Source organism: Merops nubicus, unplaced genomic scaffold (genome assembly GCF_000691845.1).
Source record: "Merops nubicus isolate BGI_N331 unplaced genomic scaffold, ASM69184v1 scaffold18691, whole genome shotgun sequence".
In the NCBI taxonomy this organism is placed as follows: domain Eukaryota; kingdom Metazoa; phylum Chordata; class Aves; order Coraciiformes; family Meropidae; genus Merops; species Merops nubicus.
In genome coordinates, this window is record NW_008587795.1 from 17,506 (window position 1) to 43,894 (window position 26,389).

At 37.7% G+C, this 26,389-nt stretch overlaps 1 protein-coding gene across 1 annotated transcript; it reads right to left on the reverse strand.

Moving 5' to 3' along the window:
* Positions 1–238: 238 nt before the first annotated feature.
* Positions 239–25,723, reverse strand: SCG3 (secretogranin III; the record flags this gene model as incomplete). The annotated part of the gene is made up of 11 exons (XM_008949071.1): positions 239–806; positions 5,057–5,137; positions 7,230–7,358; positions 7,923–8,006; positions 19,605–19,721; positions 21,645–21,822; positions 22,134–22,295; positions 23,507–23,649; positions 24,723–24,935; positions 25,028–25,073; positions 25,671–25,723. Coding segments are annotated over 11 exons (1,325 nt in total), but the record flags the coding sequence as incomplete, so codon positions are not given.
* Positions 25,724–26,389: the final 666 nt, after the last annotated feature.

Sequence of the window (26,389 nt, forward strand, 5' to 3'; positions counted from 1 at the left end):
CACCAGAGAGAGTGTTTATACATGCTGAATGGAGCAACAATGAGGAGAAAACAGCTTTGTAATATGAAAGGCAGTTGTAGTGTCAAAGATTTATCAGTTAGCTAAGACATTGTAGTCCAAGTTATAGAATACTACATAAAGAAATAAAAAAGGGTGAAAAAAAAAAGTATTATGATTTAAAACCAAGATTTCTGGACATAAAATCACAGTAAGATTAATGAAAACTTTAAAAGGTAAATTACTTTCAAATAGTTTATTTAGAGAACTATGAACTATTTTCTAATAATGCCCTTTACATAGTTGCATCTATAGAAAGCTAGTGGAGTGAGAGCAAAAAGATGTAGCAATAAAAGAACTTTCCATCAGAAATGATTGGTTTATCTACAGAAGTAAACCAAACACAAATAATGAAGCAAAGAGACCATTACATAAATATTTACCCTATCAAATAGAAATTTGTGTCAGTGTCAGAATTTGGCGTTTGGGATTGATTTGTGGTTGTAGGAAAATACAATATGCAGTCTGTGTATAGAGCACTACAGCTCTTCATTTCTGTCTAGAAAGTTGTCAGTACAATGTAAACAGAGCATTTATAATGATATCCTTAAATTAACAGATCATAAGTCATCGAGCCAGGAGTAGGGGAAGCTATACTAGTTTTCTACATGTTTGGCAGCCACTAGCTTTTTACAGGCTGCCATATATGCGTTTAATTACATCAGCCTCTTCCTTGTCCAGGATGCCCTTCTCCACATAAGCATCAGCTTGCTGATCAATGAAATCTCTCAGCTTTGAAAGATCATAGTCTGAAAAATAAGAATTCATTGGCACAATGAGTCATTGCCGTTATACTGCTACACCTAAGAAACAATGTCATTGTAAAGTCTACCCAACAAATGCACTTTATCCAACACAAAGAGAATTCCCTGTAAGTGCAACTTGTGAAAACAAATTAAAAAAAAAAAAAAACAAAACCTGCACTAAGTCTTCATACATATCATGGTACTTTTAGTATTCGAGAACAGTAATCATCTCTTGCTCTTGACTGATTGTTGGTAAATCCCAAAGGAAGAATATTTTCCTGGTCCAGAGATTTCATATTCTAGCCTGCATAGCAAAAGTTGCTAAAACCCTCTTATTTTCTCAACTGTAATGGATTCAAAAGAAAGTATTAAATTGACTATTTTCTATTGAGGTCCCAGGAAAATTCCCATCTACTACAAACATTTGTAGAGGAAATTCAAGAAAGCAACTTCCTGAAAATAAATCGAAATAATACAATTATTTATTCTGATATAGAACATAACATCTTGACATGAAAAATACTGCAGTGAGTAGTCTTCATGACAGTACTAGTGTCAAAGTAGTCTTCAACAGTCTTTGTATGTCAATACAGCACTGAAAAATCCTTTCTCCTTTTCCAATGGATGGTTGCATCTATGCAGCATGATTCATATAATATGCCTTAAACAGACTATGCTGAAAAAAATCAGCATTTTCCATGCAAATAATTCTACTGTAGAGCAATCTTTGAAATAACCTGAAAAGGTAACCTATCACGTAGTCATAACTCTGGCAACAGATCCAGTACCTTCACACATAAATAAAAGTTTCAGTTACATGGCTTACTGCATAAAATGTACAGCTTAATTTGTTAGAATATCAAGTTAGTAGTCTGGAAAATGTCAATGTCTTAAGGGTTCATACTAAGTTAAAGAATTAGTATCTTTCACAAAAAAAATCCAGATACATCCTGAATTTTTCAGTATAAATTACTTATTTCACAGACAGAGTCTTCAGAATATGTTAATACTGATTCTGTAACATAGACCAATGTATACCATCATACAGCAATAAGTGGAAGGACCTTCTTTCAAACTGTACATTCTCAACAAAATAGACCAATAGCGACTTTCTGTCTTTTATGGTTGAGTGACCAAAATTGGAGAGAAATAGAAAGACATTAAGAAGGAAACTAATGCTTGCAATCACTTTTTATAACAGTACAAGGCAATTTCAAGTAAGTGATACAGAAATTTGAAATTCAAAACTCCCCACTCCTGCAGAGATATCCTCCCCTGAGCTAGTAGGGATTTCGCAGTTTGCTGTACCAAGGCCAGGATTTCACATCTGCTCTGGTACCAGCATTGCGTAAAGAGAATGTAACCTCTTTGTCTCTCCATCCTATCTGAGTAATAGGGACAAATAGTACCTAGTAATTTAATAATAAGGTTGTGAGATTTAATTCATCTTGAGAGAATGAGGGTCTCCAGTCAAAGATACCATGGAATAGAAATGAATGGAAGAACAAATAATTAATATTCACATTATTCACACTAAAATTTTTATTTTTCTTCTAGAATACTACTAACAGGCCTACAATCATTATGCAGAGATGTGAAGGTTTAATCACTCAATATTCTGTACGAGATTACAACCATTAAGATATTACCCAATTCTGGCTAATTTGTATATCTCATGGCAATTTAATTGGATTTTTTTTCTATAAATTTATAACTGTTAATTTCTAATACTTATTTACAGCCTATTAATTTGGTCAAGTAGTTAGCAAAATCAGCTTTGGTTTATATTCACCATAACATCTGCAACATTCCATTAAGCTATGAAGCTGCCACAGTAAATTGAGTTCTTATTTGCATATTCAAATCAAGCCATTTGCCATTGTAACTAATTATAGAAGTTCCTTTTGTTTCTGAATGGCTACTATTAGTGTTATGAGTGGTTACTGTTAGTGTTGTGAAGCTAGAAACTACCTAAGTATTTTGTGAAAAATCTGAACAGGCTATTTGCATGTATGAGTTAAATGACTCACAGTTATGTTCTTTGGAGACTAAATGCAATAGAATACCCAGCAGTTGATGTCTACTGATGGGTGTGATGATAATTTACACAGAAGAGGAGCTGGTCTTAAAGATCATTCAAGATCCAGCCAGGTCTGGGAGATACTAAGGACAGGCCCACAGAGCCTATAGATTGTATATATGCAAACCAAACTTTCGACACAAGCAAATCAGGCCCAAATCTAGGCTTTTGACATGTTCCTCTAAGTCATCCAGACCACTTGAGTTTACTTGCCTCCTTAATAGTTAACTGATATTTTTAAACTGGAAAAATACAAATTATCATTTCCAGGGTCATTAGTCATTGAATAAATAGCAATTTCTATTGAAATTCATACAAAGTTAAGGATCTACAAACATTTGCCTGAAGAAAACTTAAACCTCTTCAAGTATATTTAGTGAGTAAAAGAATCCATGAGTAAGGGTGGAAAAGACTGTCTGTTTTAATGCACAAATTACTTTTTGAATCACTTTTCCGCTAGCTGCCAGGTGCTAGCTGGAGTGGAGAAATGATTGATGAGCACATCAGTACCACCTAATCTTATGCTGGAGAAACACAGCACAATGCTTTCACGGCTAGATAAGCTTACCCTGACTGCACTTCCTTTAACATCAGCCCAGGAGAACTGAATTAGCATTTTACAAAAATAAAAAGTATGTAAAGGCACAATAAAGACAATGTATCAGAAGGGCAAGAACACTATTCTAATTTTGTCGTAGGCTGCACTCGAAGACTCGCTTCCGTTGCCAGAGGACACTGAAGATATTTTGGTGCAAATGAAAACCCATCTACGCAGGAAGCCTGCGTCTTAATGCTTTCTCAGGCAGACAGCACGCAATCGATCTGCAGCCACAGCCATTCTCAGGCTGCAGCAGCACAGAGGAGAGGTCACTGCAGAGAGGAGTGAGGGGCTGCCGAGGTAGAATGTCTGACGCAGAGAAATAATCACATGTGATTGAGATTTAATTACTATAATGAGTATATTGATAAATAGAAACATTCGTTAGACTTGGCAGGAAAACTCCTGAGCAAGTGTGTATGCCTGCTGCTAACTGCCTTTGCTGCCAGTGTGTGCAAATGATTTGAGAGGTGGAAAAACAATTTTAAAAGTTCTTCTGAATCCAGAGTTTCTGTGTATGGAAATCCATGTGTTGTGCTGTAGGCATGCACTCATCTCTGAAATGTAATTCGTATGCACTTCAGCTCACAGAGAGGGTAGCTAGATTACCCAGGGCTAATCTTATCTCAGATCCCTCTCTGTTTGGCTGGTGCAAGAGGGAACCTTCTGGCCAGGTGTCAGTCATACCCCAGGGATGGATCCCTTGGCAAGGAACCTTCACTTACAGAGTAGGTGACAGCAGAAGACCCAGCAATGGCAGAAAGAAGGGATAGGAGGCTGGATTTATGTAAGATCTTGAGGGAAAAAATGATACAGATAAATAAAGATCTGTGAAAAATAAGGTAGAAATCCTGCTGCTCTTAGCTCCCTCCCTCCAGCTCTCATACAGCCTTGCCTCGGAGGAAGAGCCAACTGGTGGGGCAGCTGGTGAGCATAGCCTGGGCAGCTGCTTCAGTCGCTGCTCCCATTCTACACAGCTTTGCATGTAAGAGCTACAAGTCATTAGAGCTGATTTGGGCTGGAATCCAATAAAATACAGTGCTAGCGACGTAAGTTTGTATCTTACCTATTTATGGTTATGGAACAAAACCCATTGCTGTTTATGCTGGCATTCACAGTGCTAGCCAGATGCACTGAGCTTTTCTAGACACATCCAGACATTTAAAATACATTTATCTCACATATAAAATAATAATTAAAAGACATGTTGAACTAAGAAAAGGAGCACTAGACAAAAAGTGATGTACTGCTACCTAGTGATAGGCAGACCACCGTGACTATCTGGACAGCATGTGTCTAACTTGTAGCTGGTTAGCCACTGTATGTTTTGGGGCCAACGCCTGTCCAAGCCAGTTTACACGAATTTGCTTTAGTGTACTATTTTCATTCATTGTTTTAACGTTTACGTGACCTGTATTATTTAACTCTAGCACCACTATCACTACAATCCAGACACACACAATTTCACATTACTGTTATTTAACTTATAATGCTAAGTTATACAACACAATTTAAATCACATGATTCGTAATGTATATGGTGCCCACCCCAATGTCAAGGCTTTTTACCTCATACCTTCTTTGTTACCTTGTTTGTTGTGGGTTTTTAGCCATTCTATGTTCTTCCTGATTGCTTCCAAATATGCCTCAGCTTTCCCTAGAGGAAAGGATGAGAGAGAAATCAGGCACTTCTATCAATGATTGATGCAGCTTCCCTAAGTGGGTGAAGTTGCTCACAGCAAAGGCAGATTAAAACTATTCTTAGTTTCTGTTTAAAAGCTGAGTCCTGTCAACCTTAGTCAGGCAAAATTCCCACAGATGGCTAGCAGGTTTTGTCTGTGCAAGATTAGTCATACACAAACTTACGATCGTGGCTTTTTTGATCCATATACATAACTTCTGGTGGTATCCACAGATACTGCATACGTGGATTAAAGGAAACCTGTAGCTTTTTGATCATAATAATTGTTTAGCAAAGATGAAGCTGTTGAGACAGCAAGGAATGACTTTAAGAAGAATGAGAGCTTTGAGTATCTGCTCATATAAAAACTGTCAGAAAAGTCCTCCATACAGTAGTGCTAACTGCATACGGCAAATCTAAGATAGTGGTATTTTGAAAAGACAGGCTGAAATACAGCTACTTATACTTACTGAGAAAAGGGGTGTATTAAAATTACCATGACAACTCCATGTTACAGCTGAAATTTTATAGTGATTGCTATTTTAGGACCAAAAAGCACACAGGATAGAATTAGTTGAAGGATTACCTAATAAGGCCCCTAAGGAAATATTCCAGCTAATGGATTTTGAATTCTTAACTCGGCTGGAGCTTTATTGATGTAATGTTCTTACATTTGTCAGGAAAAAAAAAACAAACCCTAGTGTGATTAGCATGTAGAAGGCTACTACTGCCAACTATGCATGTCTGGTCCCAATAGTAAGTGGATACAGCATTAGATAAACCATAATTTTTGAGCTGGGAGTGCAGCTAGCTTTATAGTAAGTTACTCTCTGAAAGAGCATTGCATGATGAGACAAAGAGCTAATTACTGATCCAGTTTAAGCTATTTGGCTCAACATTTTTTTCTGAAGGGAAAGGAAAATAACCTGAACCAAATAGAACAGATAAATCTTCAATAGACAAGCAAAATATGTTATTTATCACTTCCCATGGGTACTGAGGCAATTCTTCTTTACTGTGAAATGAGACAGCCATCTTGAGCTATTTTCCTCTTCTATACTCAAATTACTACTGCTGGAAAAAATGTTGCCTTCTATCTGTGAGTGGCTAATGGCTGCACTGCCCACAGGACTAAACCAGGTGACCAATGAACTACAATGTGCTGTAGCTTTGATTACTGCAATTCATTACTGAACATGCTACAGTGAAAACACCTGCATCCAAAAAAAGTATGAACATAAAATGGCATCAGTGCAAAATAGTTTATAAGCAATTTTTAACCAACAGACTAAAAAATATAGATGCTTATGCTGGATCCTGAGCAATAAGAACCTGCTGAAAGGTTTCTGCACCAGCAAACATGCTCCTTCAAAAGTTCAGCACTGTAAGGAGGCACAGGATCCTCTGCAGATTTGCTTTGAGATATAGCAGCTGATGTGCACCTCATGGACAAAGCGACTTCAGCTAGTCCAGTCTAATGTAGGATAGCATGTGGCATTGTGTGTCATGCTGAGGCAATTAGGATAATAAAACTACTACAGTGCTGTTTGACTAGCAAGACACTAACTTACTTAGGTTTTCAAAGTTATGTAAAACAGGTTAATTGCTGATGACCCTTCACCTCTGGCAATGAGTGATGCAAATTGTTTCACTTTGTGGAACTTTTCAGCACCTTTCAGTACCAACTTGTTCTAACACAAACTAGAGAAATCAGTGGGCATGCTCAGAATATTGAATATCCAGGTGATCTGGTTTCACTGGAATGCCACAGATGCAAAGAAGCAAAATCTCTCTGCACTACTACGTCAAAATGCATTTCATACCACCCTCAAAAGGGGCTACAAATTCCATAAAAGACTATGGCCTTACTCAGCAAGGGATAGAGTTTCATCTATTTAAAAGTAAGCAAATAAGTACACTTCCGAATCAAGCTGTTGTGTGCTGACTCCCAGTAACTATAACCTGAAGATATTTATGTTAACACAATGGAAAACCAATACCAATGATAGAAAAAGATTCCAACGACTCGGAGCACACGTGTGTAGCAATAGCAATGGCTTTTTTGTACCTCTGGGCTCTTCACTGTTTCCTGCTGCATTTTGTTCTTCATTTTTTGTAGAATCCTTTGAAATTTCATATTCCTTTTCCATTTTAGCTGCCTCTTCCTTTGTACTGTCTGCTTCTTCACTACTTTTGTCTACAAAAATAAAAGAGCAATTGCGTATCAAATCTACCAAAAGCACTTCTAAATCATAGCAGAGCAATCTTTAGGAAGTAAAATATTTTGACTGATGAATGTGGAAGAACCTCATTGGAGTCTGTCTCTCCCACAGACCTCTGGAAATAGGAATGCCTGTTTCTGTTCTTACAAACAGGTGACTAAAAGGCAGTAATATGTATTCCATAAAGGCACATTCTTTTGTGCAGAGAAAAATGGTAGGAAATTAGCATTCTCTAGATCCAAAGTTGACATAGAATGATTTTTTTTAAAATTAAGTCTTAAAAAAGCATTGATACAGCTTGCTTTTGTATATGTGTAACATTTGGACTCTACTGAAGGAAAGGACAGTGAGTATACTTCTCAAAGACTGGACAATTAAGTAAAAAGTCTTCTCTTGGTGTGTGTTTAGACATCCAAGCTGTGGCTACATGCCCCGAAGGGAATGTATCTTCAATGAGCAAGCCTGGCTTTTAAAACAACTTAACTGAGTAAGTTAAAATACTTCTCTTATTCCAGGATAGAAAACTGTAGGCTAAGTACCTGCTGGGAGCTTTGTTCTGGTTTTAGTGGAAGGGTTCTCGAGCTTCTTCTTTGTCTGCTCAGCTATCATTGTATCTAAGTTTTCTAGAAATCAAGGCAAAACAAAACCAAACCCCAGTTATTTTTCAACAGATAGGATGCAGAATCCACACTATATTGTCTGCAACACCACTTTGCATGGTAAATAGAAATCTAAAAAACAGTCTTCATCCACGTCTCTGAAGAATTAATGCAGAGCCAACACTAAAAGAACAAACAAATAGCTACATGGAACTTTAACTAAGCTTATCTTAAAAAATTAACAACTAAATCATGATAATAAAAATAAAGAAAATAAAAATAATGACAATGATTTATGCATATATATTCTAATTAAGTCATGTAAGTCACAAAAAATACATAGCATTATCCACAGCAGTTTATTCTGATGAAAGCCATGAAAGGTTCCAATTAACTTCACAACGTATACAAGACTATGAAATATACATTTCATCCTGGTGGGAAAACATTATCACAATTTATCTATCTGGATTTTATATTATTTCATTGGAAAAGAAGTCTAATAAAGGGTTTAAAATTATATTTGGATAAAATAAAAATGTAAATTTAACCAATTAAAACAAATATTTTTTATGTTTGCTTAAGTCAAGCCTTTACCTGGAAACCTGGTAGGAAGCCATGGCCATGGATACAGCTCTAGAATTCTAGAAATTTTTTTTCTATGCAAATTTCAGGGCTGCACTCATCTAATTTGGAAGTAAAAACACCTTTTCATCAACACAGATGTTTCAGACAAACTTTGTATGCTGATGTGGGGGAAAAAAGTCCTTTTAATACAACACAATAAATATTCACAAATACAGATCATCATACAACCTACCATTTTTCCTCAGTTATATGATCGACATGGTGTACAATTTTCTTTCTCTTTATCAGCTTTTTTTTAGAGTTTCAGTTAAATATGGTTTTAAAATTGATAGATGTCAGCTAGTTGGTGGGGTATTTTTGAGAGGCTTGGCTTTGAATTGTCAATATTCCCTTTATATAAACCACTAAAATATTCAGTATGGGATGTGGTAACTGTGGCAGAATAGATATTATAGGGTTAGTAAATATGTTAGATTGTGTCTTGTGTGTAAGGCCAACAATTTATCCATCATCCAAGAACATCTTTCTCCCTCAGAAAGACACTCAGCACTGAAACCTACAGATGAGCTTTTCAGCAAGCACATTTCTCTTCATGGCAGATCACTATAAGCAATCCTGCCTGCTATCTGATGAGAAATCACATAATCCTGTCTGCCTGAGTCCTCTATATTTTGTCAGTTACATAAAATTAAAATGCAAGCAGTTTTTGTTGGCACCCTGACTGATGGCACCCTGTCAGCTCTACATCACTTTAGGGTTTTTTTTTTTGGAAAACTGTTTTCATTTGGTGTATATCTTTTTAACGTGATTTCTGACCTTGCCATATGCCCTGGACTAAACAGGTCTGAGCTGGGTTACAAGCTGGATCAGACATACTGATGAAGAAAAAAACAGGCTAGAATTATAGTGGTGGTATTGATGCCTCGCTAATCACTTGATCCAAAGCTTATTGAAAGGACCATAAACAGTCCTTTCAGCTGAGCTTAAGATACTATTTTTTATCCTGAATCGGTACTATACTAGGATTCCAGCAGATAAGGATTCCTCTGTTGCAAGAGTTACAGTTTTTAGGGTAAGATTATACGGCTAAGAACTTAAAAACCCACTGTAAATTCAAGTGAATAGATTATTCTCCTTCACTAATTCATGCAAATGCAAAAAAAAAGTCACTGATTTTAGACCTTAGTCCAGTAAAGCCTATTATGTAGTATTTTAAAATAAATAGGAATATTTAAATATTTTAAATGCCACACATGTAAGTGTACTGATTCATAAGTGCCTTTCATATTTTCTCTTAGAAGTACCTGCTTTTAGGCACTCCTGTAGTAAGCCTGTATTAGCAGAAAACAAAAGGACTGCACCACAGGATGGATTTATAATCTGTGTAGACATATTTAGACCTAAATGTCTGTGCACTGATAATATTTCCAAATGTTTTTGTTATGTTGATGGACTGTAGTGTTTAAAAGCTGTACAGACATCCACATATAGCATGTGTTACTGAAGGCAGTACTCCATTACTCAGTTACTTCTATAAATCTCACCAGGAATTCTACAGTTCCTCTGAATCTTTTGATTTGGCTAACAGTTTCATTTGAGTTCAATATATGAGTAATAATCAATATTTATTACTACTTTGTCAAGTACAGTAACATGACAATATACATTGTTTTCCAGCCACATGCATTGAACAGCTACAGCTGAATATGGAGTAAAATATTGCAATGTTGACCACTAATGATCCAAGCTTTGCCACTAAAGCCAGACTGAATATGATAACAACTATATTCATTTTCAAAGCTTTATTTTGTCAGTAAATGGATGGACAAATTTATTTGACAGGCTTTGTAATAAGGACTACATTTTACAGGAGAAATATTGAAGCTACCTCACTAGCTGGATGGCACATCAACATTAATCTCAAGATTTCATAAGTAGCTGTATTTTCTGCATGACAGAAAGGAGTTAACTGTGCAAGCCTGTTCATATTTATGGAGATCAGCTGAGGTACCTACACATATACCACAGAGAGAATATTACTAGAGAATCTCAGTTCTTCTTGAACAGGCTTTATTGCCCCTTTTCCCCCTTCAGAATTAATGTCCTTAACAGCTGGTATTGCTTCAAAACATGTTTGTACTAGTCATATGTGGCTAGGCCAGGGCTGAATGATGTTTGCTCTGAGTTACACTGATGGAGTGAGTCATCTTCTCAGCTGAGATGTGCCTGGCCAGCAGCTAAGCAACAGCATGTCGTATTTGGAGGTCTAACAAGGCTTGATTACTTTTCCGGTATCATTTCCCTAGCAACGTAATTTCTACCGAGGAAGGGTTTAGAAAGGTACTGACCTTTCCACAGAGCTGGCCACTTACTTCAAATGGCACTAATTAAAAGAAGAGGACAGTAACCACCGAGCTAATGGAAGTGACCTGCGCTGTTAAAACAGGTCACTCCTCCGGCGGGCGGCTCTCTGCAGGGCGGTCTCATCCCATCCCTCCAAGCAGGCGCCAGGAGTCAGAAGACTGGTTTCTGCCTGGCCTCGCTTTCCAGCTTGCTCTTTGATCTGGGATGACTCACTGAAGAGTACATGCTGCAGGAAAGCTCCTATTTTGAGATGTCCTAGGCCCAGTTTCTACAGGCACTACACACCGATTGATCCTATTAATTATATCTGAAAATGAAAATTCCCAGCCCTTTAGAAACTCTGAAGTCCTTAGAGTTAGGCATCCAAAAATCTGAATCACTTAAAAGTAGAATGCTTATCTTTACTCTGTGAGTAAAAGCTACTATGTGAAAAAAAATATTACAAATTCAATTACTTTGTTCTTATTAGAGGGGCAGAAACCAATGTACTCATCTGACTGGAACTTGTAATAGAAACCTGAAGTGGATTCTTCTCTATAAATGGACAGATTCTTTCAAGTTTTCCTGCAAAGGGTTTTTTCATCTGCATAATTGTCTTGCACCCAGGAGGCAGTTTCACATTCTATCCTCATCAAACTGACTGAATCTGAGATTTCTAAACTTTTGCAGAAAGACCTGCTTTGCTTTTCTGTTTTCACACAGTATAGAAAGGCTGTGTTTATTAAAAGAGAAAAAGGGATGATCATGGTACCTGAAATCAATCTTAATGACCACTAAAAAAATTAGTTTACTTAATGACTTCATACTACAATATCTTCAGCTAGAAAGCTTTGTGCTGATGACTGCTTGTATAAGGTGAACATATTTCAGGCATTAAAAAAAGCACAGTTCTCCCAGGGCTCTTCTGCCTCCTGCAGTAGGTAATCCTTAACAATTTGTAGGGCCTTTTTCCATCTTTGGCAAAAACTCAGGACATCTCAGCATTTGCTTGTGACTGTTCTGCGGGGAAGAGCATACCTGATTTCATTCTTTGGCCAAATTCCCCCTTTATTTTACATGAGTACAGGTCCAAGGACCGTCAGTATCTGCAACATGTACACCAATGTAGCCAAAAGCAGAGTTTGACCTTTAGTCAATTTGTATGTGTATCATGCATATGTCACATAAAACAGCTTAAACTGTGACAAATAAAAGAAATCCCTCCATTGTGGAATTCCAGATGGGTCTCAGCCTTGCAAATCTCCTGTTCCATTCTAATTCCCTGCCTTACACATCAAGATATGGCATTTTCATTTTGAATCTTCCTGTTTGACCGATTTGTTGTGATGGTGTGTCTGAAGCCTAATGCTGCCATGAGCAATGACATGTCAATTGACAGACCCCAGGTAGTGGCATCACATGTAAATGGATTACAGGCAAGATGATCAGAGTGATTTGAAATAAAAGCAACAGCAGTATCGCTTGGCAATCAGATTAAATGCAACTCAAAAAGTAAAACACAACTAAATAGATGTGCTTTGAGGGGAACAAAGCTCTGACCAAGTCTCCTTTATTACACTTGTTAAATTCCCTACCTCACGCAGTATTTTTCAGATTCAAGTTTTCAATATTCTACAGGCATTTTCTTCGCATTACTCTAAGTCTCCTCGAGGTGTGTGGTGGTGCAGCCCTTTCCTAATCCCTTCCCATCCTGAGACTGCTACATGGGCTGTACACCCATCCTAAGTACTTTGATATCATGCACTTGATAAGCACGACAGGCAGCACACAGCCGCCTCTGCTGTGGGAGTGGGATGTAGCTTAGTTTTGAAAGTTCAGTGACACCCTCTTTTCCCCCACCCACATCATCATCTCAAAACATAACTTATGGTCTCAGTGCTCAGCTGCCAACAGAGAGATACTGAATTCAGAAAGTAAGGGTGGTTTTGTTTTTTGTTTTTTGTTTTTTTTTGGTTTGGTTTGGTTTGGTTTGGTTTTTATGCAGGTATTAAATATAGCAAGGAAAAACAAAAGTACTGCCCTCCTCTCTTTAGAAACAGAAACCACTTGGTAGGATGCAAAGCCTAGATTTTCAGGAACTAAGCAACATGCCTGTCAAAAGAGACACAATGAGGAGACGGAGATTTCTTTACAAATCATCCAGTTGCAAAAGCATCAAGGAGGCAGTGATGGTAAACAGAAGAAGAGGCAATATATTTGCAAGAAATAGCTGCAAATTCAAAGGGTAGATAGTGATAAACAAAGGAATGAACTGTAATATATTCATTTTGGTCCTTGTACACATGATTTGGTAGTCATGTAATGTGATGAGAAAAAGTAATACTAAAATTACTGGATCTCTCCCAAAAAATATATCTAAAGAAAATTAGATCCTATGGATACTGGAAATACTATGCTCTCACACATATTGTCACCCTCAAGTGATGCTCATTTTGCTGTAGTGTGTAGTGGTGCTTGTTTCTAAGAATTGTGAGGTGAACTGTCATAGACTTTTCACACCACAGGCACCCATGTTTTTTTCTATGCAGTGAGAGTCTGAACCAGGGAAAACAGGAAATAAGATCTAAGCAGTGGGGGCATAAAAAACATTCAAATGCAGAAGGAGCATGGGATAGACATGGATGAGGCATGGGATGAGACTACAGAAAGAAAAGCTATAAAGTTGCAGTGGGGTCTGAAATCAACATACTTCATAGATTCCAGTCTTTTCTGGGACCTATGCACACTCCCTGTCCCCACATCCTTTTATCTTACCACCATGCAAATTCATCTTGGGTTTAACTATTCACATATACTTGACACCATCACTGCTGCTCCTCAGTATTTGGCCCACTGCCCCCATCTGAGATGCCCTTGATTTCTACTTTTCAGATATGTGAGAGTCCTTGATCTTTCTAAGAACAATACAGTATACTGGCATCTGTGTCAGCTTAGTTCATCAGACACAAAATAAACAGCAGAGAAAACAGAGCTGCCTGAAATTAAATAACTCCCACTGGTAGCTGTATATATCAGTCATACGATAAGGTAATACTGGGCAAGGAAAACCACCAAAGGGAAATTCAGAGATAGAAAATCAATTCCAGATGTTAATGCTTATGAAGAAAACCTACAGTAGCAACAAAGAACCTGTTGAAAAAAAAGGACATTGAAAAAGAAAAAGAACATATTATGGATGAACATTTCCCTGTATGAAATACTGTCAGTGCCCTTTATCTCCCAGGTCAAAATGAAAGGAAGAACAAACGGGGATGTATGGACATGACACTGTCCATACATCACTTGCAGCCTCTGGCACTGGTTTAGCCACACCTTCCCTCAACCCTCTGAAATCACAGCCTGCATCAGGGAGCATCTGCTTCTTGAGACAGTGAGTAGGGGAAAGATGATGCCAGTCTGTGCTGTGATCTGCTCTTTGCCTCACACTCTCGGCTCTGTGCCTGTTCTTGCCTAACTAAACAAGTACCAAGATCAGAGCTTTGGCCTGTAGCATCTGTGCTGACGAGAACTTCAGGGATAAGTTGCAGTATTCAAACAAGTCCTCCTCTCCCAAGAAAAGGCCAGATTGTGTCTACTATGCACTGGCCTGTGCTGGGGAAGTCACAGAGCTTTCTCTTCATAGGAAGTGGAGCTATGGAGGGTACCATCCTTGAATGTGACGCAGAACAGCTATTCCATGCTCCTTAGCACAGAGAGGCAGATGTTAAAAATCAACATACAGGACTTTCTACCTCTTCTGCTTCCCCTGGATTTTTTTTTTTTCATGCAGCCTCAGCCTGTCTAAAAGAGGGTGTTACAGTAAAACAATAACCCAGTAGTAACTTTAGAAAGGGACCAAACTAACAAGTGCATGTGTACCTTGGCAATAGTTCACCCTTGAACCATCCACCTCCCTACTGCTAGTGCATCCTGCAGCCTGGTCTTCTTTCCAGTTGACCATGGAGAACAAATGATGCAGAGGCAGAAGAAGTAAACAGAGACATCTGTTCATGCCCATTTCTAACCAACACAATCTCCTACTCAGTCACGGGGGACGGTGTGGATTCTGACAGTGAGTCAGAGCCAAAGGGAGGTGGTGTGAGAGGTGGCTTTGGTTTGGTCTATGGAAGCAGGCAGCTGTGACTCAAGCACTGCATACTGATAAACTGGAGCGATTTCTCTATTTCCATCCTAATTAAAGGAGGGTTTGCTCCCCAACCAGTCTGCTGTGGGCTATGTGTTACATACTGTGGCTCCAGTAAGCTAAACGCTTTACTACAAGGAGGTAAAAAGTGGGATCCTCCACAGAAGAAGCAATGCTACAGAGTACTTAAACTTAATTTTCTTTCCACTCCTTTGCCACTTTCTCTTCTCCAATGTTGTTCAGTTGTGGAGGATACACAAGCCCTGACTTAAAAACTGAAAACAAAATTACCAACCTCAATCATAAGATGTGATAAAATATGCATTATATGCAATACCACGGTGAAGCTTCCATAGATCTGTCAGACAGAGAAGTGCTGATGGCAAAAGTGTGTGCTACATGTACTAGTCAATAAATGACAACTCCACAAGAATACAATGTGCACATAAGTAACTTGCATTTCTAGGGTAACAGTTCATTTGATAATACAACTTCCATTTGGTTGGGGTGGCAACTGATAAATTTGCTACAAAATCTATTCTTGTAAGCAGCATACAGCAGAAGAATATAATCAATGTACTGTGTAAAAATAATTCATGCATACACACTGGTGTCTCTTAGGAATTTGTCTATCATCTCTGAAAGCTCTATTTTTGTTATGGTCCACTAGGCTCTAATTACAAATATTTCCTAGAATGGTTCTAAAAATCACTCATTATTTTGGTCTTATTAGTGGGAGATGATTAACAAATGTGTCTGAACAAGCTGGCAGAAACCACTTGTTCCTGCTTGTAAGCTGACAATATTATTAAAATAGATGTATTAAAAACCTACAGTTTACATAATTACTATAAATAGAGATTTTACTAGGATGGTATCAGACTGATAAGCTTTCATTTTAAAATAAGCTACATAGCCTGGCACACACAGGAAAAGTCACTCAGTAAACAAAAAAAATTCCCCTTCATCAAAAGATAAAGCTTTTCCTTAATAATTTTCCTGGTCTATGATAGATGGCTCTGATAAAAAAAGCTATCAGAGTGAATCTCTACCATGACACCACTCAACAGACAGAAGGAAAATGAAGGAAAGTATGATATTATTCACAAACTAATACTCAAACGGTACAATGCATTCCTTATCTGCTCTGCTGAAATCAAAGTGAGTTTTGCTATTGACCTGAGCACCACTGCTTCTTTTGAAGCACTCAGCACCATAATGGATATAATCCTTTTAGTTCTGCATGGAAACTTCAGTATCAGCTATTTAAGCAACAAAAAACAGTATGAATGCCATGAATAATGAAATATTTTATGCTGAATCAGTCATAACTTTTCTGAAAGCTTCTTACTGCTTTCTGCATTACGTGGAGAGATTCCAACTTCTTTGTTCCACTCTGTCACTGCACTCTCGCCAACAGCAATCACTGTTTCAGTAACAGTTCTAAATCTTTCCCAATATTCAGCCTGTTCATTGACAACAACCTGTGTCTCTAGCATGCTGGGGCAAGCAAGGAGAGTTCAGCAGTTCGGGCACCATTTTGCAGGACGATGACAACCAACCCATAAGTGGTCAAGCTGATACCATGGTTGGATCTAAATTCACAAGCCACCTGTGTAACTGTGATCCTGTGTCATAGGATTAATTACCTTATGCTTTCAGTACCAACAACATTTGTCCATTCTTCGAATTGCAAAAAATATTTTAAAGCAGCTTTCAATCTTCAGAGGGCAAACAGGCTTTCCAGAAAGATTTCTGAAAGCCTTTGAACAGGCTATGAACATATCATAAGGCTTTCGCTCCATCAAAGAATTTGCTCCCAGTACATCAAAATACAGCATTTGTAGTTAGAAAAGTAAATAGTGAGAGAAGATAGTGGCATTTTTCCACCAGCAGTGCTATTATCAAATGTGATGCATTTCAGCTGCATGTACATTTTATATTGGTTTGTTACAGCCTCTTCTAATGCTTCCAGAGCTATATTTTCTGAATATATATTGTAAAAGATAGGCAGCACTTTTTCTTCTCTTTTCTATATATGAACACATTTGGTTTGGCTTCCTGGGTTCTGTGCTACAGATTATATTTAGCATATGGAAAGCTTTTAAATATGTATTACATAATATTGATTATGTGTATTAAAACACCAACTTCCTCTGCCTTCCATTTGTGTGTGTGTGCATGTGTGTTTTCCTTGCACCACACTGCAGCTAGATCTTCTGTAACTTAAAGCTAAACCTAATAACATCATTCACTGCAGCAGCAAGATACTTTCCCCTGGAGTATGATACAATGATGATGACATAATGCTGTGGTTTCCAAATCCCAAACCAGCTGCTACTGGTATATGCACTTGAATTCACTCTCTCCGCAGCTGTGTGAGAGGCCCAAAAGCTTGTGACTTGATTCTATAAATGATTTATTCTTTTGAATGTATAATTCAGGGATGTAGCTTATACATAGCTTCAGCCAGAGTGGGGAGAAGTAATTTAAGCAGTTTCTTACTGTAATAAAACTGAGGAAGGATATAATCCATCTGCATAGACCCAGTAAGTATTTTCCACTGACTAGCATGGGATCTGCTCACTGATTTTGAACTGAGGAAACAACTAAAAGCTGCCAATTTTAAAAATTGTTTCTTCTCTTTTACAGACGTTCATACTAACTCCTTTATCTGCTATAAATAAACACAGCTGGGCATCAATCCCCTAAGCCAAACTGCACCAAGAAACACAGTACCTATTCAAGCATTACTGAGTATATTATGTTTTAACTTTCAGCTGAATAAGGGTGGCAATAAAACTGCTGCCGTGCAAGAAGCTAAGATTCTCCTGCGCTTGCTGGTGTTCAATATTTGAGAATATTAGCTCAATAAATTAAGGTCAGCTTGAAAGCAATTTCTCAACAGCAAGTCTAAAAAAAGAATAGCATGGAAGCAACTTGAGGCCTAGGACAAAACTTTTTCCACTACAGCAAGTTGCTTTGATGGAGTACAAAGTCCATCTCTGCATAAATCACTCATTTGCAAGGCAGAGTGTAGATACATCAGTTGATAGCCTTACTTTAAATCTAGACTAAGTCAGACCTCTGAAATGCTTAACTTAATCCCTGCCCTCTGTACTATGTCATCATGGCAATTTGTTTCCAGGGTTACAGCATTTATTTAGTCAAAGTAAAGCCAATGTGAACAACTGCCCTGAATTTTAGCAGGAAAAATGCATCCCTAGTGTAATTTCATTATCTGAGTGGTCTTGCGTCAGGGATGAATTTAGCCTATTAAGTTTTGGCACAACGCTATCACTGAGGGCAATATCTGCTAAAGCCATATTATCTTCACTTGAAGAATGACATTGAAGCCACTGTGCTTGTAATCAACCATTTCTTTATGTGCATCTTTCTGTAAATATACAGGCAGACAGAGAAATAAAGAGTTGGACTATAGCCTAAGTTGTCCAAATATTCCAAAATTCAAGGACATCTCATAGAAAATAAAGGGATATTCTTGGTCAGAAATATAATGAATTCTTTATGGAGCAGAAGCAATCATGCACTGAATGTGAATCATGATCCACTGGATTTTTTGTAGCCAAGTAATTGATAATCAATCTGTACAGTTGCAGTTGCATCAATCCATCATGTATCTGCAATGGCCTATATCAAACAAGCCAGCAAAAGTCATGAAAGATCATTGCCAGTCCTGTCTCTGTGACAGGCTGATTTATTAACCTGACATATTGCCTTGATGTAAATAAAAACTTTTCAGACTAACCCAGCCAGCAATACTTTGGAAAAATGAAAGGGTTGTATAGAGCATACATGGTTAAGCCCTTCCTCTGTAGCTCTGCTTGTTTAACTAGAAAGGCTATCAAGAGTTAACATAAAAGAGTTTGTAAAAGAGTTTGTAAAAGCTAGGAGCACTGTGTCTGAGAAAAGAAAGAGCAAAACCAAACCCTAAACCCAGGCTGTTCCAAAATCCATCTTCAGGAAATTATAACAATTTTACAAAATCTGCACACCCTCAGGCCCCAAATGGATCCAGGAAAAAGTGCTTCAGAAACTACTCCTGTGCCAAGATATAACACTTCTGAAAGATGGAGGGAGCTGTACCTGGTAGAAGATCATAGCTTTAGAGTTTGTCTAATCTAGTTACTTAGAGATGACAGATTAAAGGTGTTGAAATGCTGGATTCTTTTTGGAAAATGCAGGTACCTCATCCATCTCAACATAACTGAGCAAAACACTTATCTTCCCCTGACATTAAGCCACTGAAAACAAGTGTCCTTCACAGGTGTGAAAGTGGAACAATCCTCTAAATAATATAGCTGATAAATAAACTTTCCTTTGTTACATAGAAATACTAAAGCTGTATGGAACTCAACATTGCTATAACGAAAGATCAATCATTTAGAAGTACAGCCTTGACATTTTGAATGAACAAGTCTGAAACAGGACTCATAAGAGCAAGGAAGATGAGAATATAATTACCACTGTTGGTAAAGTAAGAACATAGCATTAATAACACTGCTGCATAAAGTATATACTCTTACCCAGATAGGAAACTCCTTCTTCTGGTGTGATTGTTCCATATTTAACCATCATCTTCACAAAATCAATCAGGGTTTTCATTATAGTTATCAAGGTCTCTTTCTCTTTTGCCTCCTTCTCTGTGTGAGGGGATAAAGCAAAACTAGTCAAAGACTTCAGACAACTCAGAAAACTCAGTTCTGCAAACTCTGCACAAACAATGCATAAAAAATTACCTACTCAGTAAAAAGAAAATGTTGTGCTGGATTAGCAAAGAGAACTCCTATATATGTTTACCTTTAAACTGCTCCAGCAGAGAACAGCTGAATGTACTTCAAAACTTCAGGGTTTGGTTCTTCTTTACAGCTTTCTGTCTTCAAGGTCTATGTTATGGAAGGCAAATGTATCCATTCCATTTTTACAGATAAGACTAAATACACTGAGATGAAGTGACTTGACAGAGTTCAAATTGTTGGTCAGAGGACCGATATAGGCAGTTTTCTACAGTCTCTCTCTTTTTTTCTATTTGTCTGTGAACTACTTAGTAGACCAGTCATTCCTCTGTATGAGGTAAATAGCACAGAGATCTTTTCTCCTTCAAGATCCATGAGTTCAATGACAAAAATACAAGGTGTCTAAAATGAGACTGTTACCATGCACAAGAACATGACTCAGACCTGGGCAAAACATAATATTACACGGTTGGAAGGATCATGACTTCAGAATAGGCTACAAAAAATGATTTTTCATTATAAAAATTCATCTTTCTTGCTCATACATATCTATGACTATTTTCACAATCACTGCTTCTTAGCCTTCTTTTTCCACTGTGCTTATCTGCTGAAGAGCATTACTGCTATTTCAGCATTAGCAGCTTGAAACTCACCCATCACAGTTACTCAAGTTCTGCCCATATCCCAGGCTGTCACTGAAGGACCCAACAGAGCCAGGGGCACTGTCAGACAGGACAGTCACAAACATACTCTCAGCCTTGACAGAGGGCCAGTCCCTTTGAGAACTACTGAACAGGTTTTTTATTGTTGCCCGCAATTTAACATACATCTGTAGGATGCAACTGAATCCCCTCTCCTCCAGCTTGATACAAACCAGTAGGTGAACAGCATAAATCAGGAGACAAGGCACAGATGTGCAGCTAGTGGGACCTGATCTCTTTGCTTGATAAGCTGCTAAACCCCGCATGCCCTTCTGCTTTGCGAGTAGAAAGAGAAGAACTTGCATTCAAAGCTACCAAGGGGGGGGAAAGAGGGGGGCGGGAAAGAGAAAGAAGAATACAAGGTTTGTAAATTGGACTTGAGCAAAATACACCCTCAGGTTTTCCATTCTAGCTCTCCACTCAGGTGTTTCTGGGGACAGGTTGAAGCAAGATTAAGGCTCCTGCAGGATAAGGAATCTACAGATTAAATTGTTGCTGACTGTGCTGGAGAGCACAGAAGGTATGCTGGCTGCCGAGCGCGAGAGTGGGTGTGTGGTAGAGCATGCTGACAAAGGGGCTGTGGCGAGGTGCCACAGTCTTGTCTGCAGTAACTGGAAGGTGGTGATGTCTAGCACCGGAATAGGAAGAGACGTGCAGAGCTTTCATTGCAACAAACAGCAAACCTGTGGTTTGAGAAAAGGCTGCGAGGTTCAGACTCATTTACTGGTACCACCACTGTGAGGATTCTGCTGTGGCTTACTCTATCTCTGTTGGCTCAGGAAACATGGATGTTACTGGAAGAATCTCTGGAGAAAACAATTTGCCAGTTTTTCATCATGGCCTTACGAGAATGAAAAGAATGCTGGATTCCTGAATCACAGAGCACAAGATAGGAAGGGCTACCCAGGTCACACAGTTTGCAGTTCTGAGTGCTGTTGCTCCCAATGTTTTGCTGCACTCACTAATCAAATTAGTTTCTGCTATGCATTTTAGAGAACATTTTAAAAGCACATGGTCTCTTGCAACTAGGGAAGCTGTGGGGAAAAAAGAAAAGAGTAGGAGAAAACAAAAATAACCGTAATTTCCTATTTTTTTCCTAAATATTCCTGTAAACACATGATGAGCTCACCTGAGTTAAGACTTTTTAATAGTGCGTAAAAGTTTGGAAAATATTGGAGGTCTTCAAAATTATCTTCAGAAGGCAGCTCATTTCTTCTTTCCAAGTTATTAGATGATGACCATGTGTTATCCAGGGTATCATCAGTTTCTCCATTAATGAAACTATCCTGATCAGCTTCGCTTGGTGTCTCCACAAAAAGACATTAAAAAAAAAAAAAATCTATAAACACAGTTAACAGATCAATAAGTAGCATCATTAACTTAAGCCAACATTTTCCTAATTATGAGGTGAAGACTGTACTATTTTCTCAGAGTTATTTCAGGTTGACATCTGGCATCAACTTCAAAGTAACTCACCATTTGTTTTTATATCTGATGGAATTTCTTTAAGAACATCTTTAGTTTCCAGATTGAACTAATTATTCCCTAAAGCAAAGCAGTGTATTGGTCTAGTTGTACCATTTGGCAAGTAAGTCAAAATGATTAGCTACGAAATTACCATTCTTTCCTGTTGCTTTTCTTTTGTATCACTGTCTGATCTGCTCAGAGGGTAATCAAAATCCTCAGACTCCTTCTCACGGTTCTTTGCTTCATTTGCAATTAGCTGTTGTAAAACCTCTGCCACTTCGTCTTCCAGGGTATAGGCCTGACTCTCCGTGATCTGTTAAAATATTTGTTCAGAGTACTTATATTGTGTTTTCCGAGATTAAACATCAACATGAAACCTGAGCTTTGTAAATAGGTTGCTTCAAATGCTTGCTTCAAAGCTGAGCACAGCCAAATTACATGTAATGCCTTCATCAATGTGTGTGTGCGTGCATACATACAGAACATATAGACATATATCCATGTCTGTTTATAGGATTGTAGATACACACCCACACAAACACACATCAAATACATAAAGACAACATAAACTACATAAAGAACACCCACCCACACATATAGCCTTTCCCAAAACCAGGAAAATAAACCCATACAGAGCTTAATACAACAGAGTCCAGCTTGAAAGACGGAGCTGCAAATGCAGTAGTATATCTATATGTGTGTGTGTGTGTAGATAAATGTGTATGTTCTGCAACATATTTATGTGCAGTTGAATAGCTATAAAAGAATAGAATGAAACAAAAAGAGGAAAAAGAAATAGCTTTCTATGGCATCATCAAAATGTTTCCTCTTTGCTTCCATAACAGATGTCACTTGAAAGAGAACTCTACCATGCAGCTGTCCCACAGATCCCTTTGTAATCAGCAGGACTCCACATGCAACAGCTAATTGTAAAATCTAGTGCAGAAAAGATAAGATCACTGTTTTAAAATAGAGGGATTCTATATTGCAATGGCTAAAACCATTGAGACAACCAGAGGCAAGAGACAAATCCAGTTGTGCTAAATATCAGTAACAATGAGAAATGTATCCTCAACTAACCAGCATCATTGTATGGCTGCTGATGACAATAATAAGTAAATGGATAGCAATGAGCTCAGACCTTTCCTCATAAAAATCCAAAAGAAAATGAAAATACAAGAAAGATAGAGGTGAATCAGAAGGGAAATGAAAGGGAAAATGAGGGCAGAGAAGAAACGAGTACAGTCAGTGAATCTCAACATCAGAAACATTCTGCAGTTTGGCCTGTTTTGTTGCAAAGCCATCACAGGAACAACAATGTCATTGCACAATTAAACCAGTGTCATTGCAGAACTAAACCAGTGTGCCTAAATGAGCCAAGAAGCTTGCCTAGTGCCTCAATCCCATTCAATTTCTCACAAATCAGCATTATTAGCTGGACACAGCATTCATCCAAATTGTTTTTTAAAAGTGCATGAGACCAACCCACAAAACAGCTAAATGAAGTATTAACAGAATACTTACTAGCCCCAGATTTAGAAGTTTTGAAACGATCTTGTCAAACACTCCTCTATCATTTTCCTCATAAATTCTTGCAGCAATTTTTTGAACGATGTCTTCAGCAGTCAAAGGAGTGCCATCTAATTGATGGAGGCCATCTGGATCATCTAAAAGGATTACAGTTTAACTGTGTGCTGACTGCCCTAACTCATTTGGATCAGACATCTTGTAAAAAAATACCTGCCCACATCTTTTTCTTTCCGGAACAAAGCTGCACTTGGACACATTAAGAACATACTTTGATACACACTTTGGAATCCATTACATCAGTCTCAGTGAAACGTTCTTTGTGCCCATTTTCCACAGATGATAAATGTTTTTCTGACAGGCTCTTTTGAAAGAGCAGAGATGAATGTCAGGGGCATACTCTGCTGTTTATAGAAAAAGCTGTAAGAATGAGAGAACTCTGCTCACATATCCACTTACATGCATCTCCCTGGTGTCTGCTTTCATTGTATGACCACGTGCAATGTTTGTATCCAAACAGATTGTGATAAGCAGCATATTATTTTCTTGTTTGGATTTCAGGAAATGAAATTTAATTATGTAATCATTACTTATGGCAAATAATATCATCATGACCAATGGGAAAGTGAATATGATGAGTAAGCTTTGGTCTTTAATCAGCATTTGTTAATATAATTAAAAATACCCTGAGCTAAATGCCGGTCACAGTTCTCAGAGGACTCACTTAAACTAAAAGTCAATTAACTACTCCTGTAGTAGAGTATTCCTTGGACTTCATTAACTTGTTTTAGCTTTACAATGAGGAAAATTCTCTAACATCGCATATAACATTTGGAACAAATATACATGATTTAGCCCTCTATAAAAGTGCTTCTTCCTTTCAAACCAAAATAAATATATTTTTAAAAAGTATGTCCCATCTTCCTTCCATAAAATCTAAATTCCTAAAAAAACATAATGTAAATTACACAGTTGGATTTTTCCCCATGGAAGAGACTGAAAATCAAGAGCAATTCTTTTGTATTGTGCTTCAAAACCTAATTGTTATACGACAAGCTTCCATAACTGTAAATTATTGAAATTGCATTCCAGTAATAAATAGAGCTCATGTTTAGTGTGAGTACAACTTTCACAATTGCAATCAGTTGGCAAGAGAATAACCTAAAAGTCACTGATGATGATTATAGAAAAAAAAAAATAAATTATAAAATACCTTGGAATTTATAATCCAGCCCACTTTTAGTGGAGTCATAGTCATCCACAATCCTGCGGTTCTTGGTGGAGTCTGCATCATCAACGGCCAGTTGCTGTTCATACAAAGAGCTTCTAATTGACTCCCTCTCCTCATTCCTCTCTCTTTCTCCTGCTGATTTTAGCAGGTTTAGGTCATCAACAAAGGTATAATTCCTGAACTCAGGCTTATTTTCTGGAAAATATATCAATGCGCACATAATAAAATCTTATAGCTCTTTGAATACCATTATGAATATTGCTTTAAAACCAGGACAGATGTTTTACCTGCAAGAGCTATCTTCCTATTCTTGTCTGCCTCAGCCTCAGCAATCTAATATATATAAAAAAAAAAAAAAAAAAAAACAGAAAACAAAACACAGAAATAAACAGGCAGAACCCTTAATGCCTGCTCTTCACTCTTAGTAAGAAGTTTGCCTTAAGTAGAACATGATTAAGTGCTTGGCACCTTTCGTCGGTACAATGGCATCCTCTGATCACAATCTGACATTACAAGAAGCCGCAATAGATGTCCAATTTGAACATAAATATTATAAAATTATTCAAATTATTACTTGAAGATCAATATCTTCAAATTTTGAAGATCAATATCTTCAGTTTCCTTCTTTAATCCGAACTCCCGCTATATTCCCATAGGCTGTCAATACAAAGGGGTGACATACCTGTGAGCTGTCGGAGCTAACAACCTGCTTTCAGAATGCTGGACATTAAAACTCCATGTGTCAGTGCTTAAAAATTAGTGGAATCCTATTTTGTAGCCAGCCTCATCAATATTTACTTTGCTGACAAATCTACTTTTTAATCATGTGTTGAGCCATTAGGATATTTATGGATCTGGTACCTGCAGGCTCAAAATACTATGGGAATACCAAAACCAAAAAACATTGTAAACATTTTTCATTTCACTTACCTGTTCCTCCAAAGGCCTTTCTACACTTAATTGTCTGTTGTGTATAGCCTTATCTAGAACAAACACACATATATACTCCGTTATATGATGCATGTGACTAGAAAGAGACAGCACATTTTTCTTAATTTATAGTTTTCTCCCATAAAACGTTATCTTATATATGATGCCAAATGCTAGCTCTTGTAAAAGAAGTGAGGTGTTCCTAGAAGAATGAGAATATGGTAAAAAAGTCAAACACTTAAACAAAGCATGATTGTTTGGGGCAGAGGGGGAGATTCTGCAAAAGATGTGATACAAATACAGATACAGGCTCAGTAAGTAACCTCTTTCTGATAAGAAAATGCATAAACAAATTGGGGTAAAAATGCTGTAAGAGATTGACTAAAATAGCAATAATCGGATTGGCACAACCAAGAGATTAAAAGTCTTTTGCATTCAGAATACCAGGGTAGATGGGGAGTGCACGAGAGAGATTCTCATACAGAAAATGCTGTAGAATGTATGAAAACACTGAAAAAACATCAGAGTTTTTCCTTCTCCCAGCACCTATCTCTTCAATTTAATACAAGATCACAATATCAGTGATCCAGCTTATTGCGACAGGAATATTGTTTCTCATTGCTTTTAGTCAAGTGGAAGGAAAGTTTTTACTTTCCTCTATCTGTACCCTGCAAAACTTTCCCGACGCCGGCGATAAACGGGGTGAATGTGTTAACGAC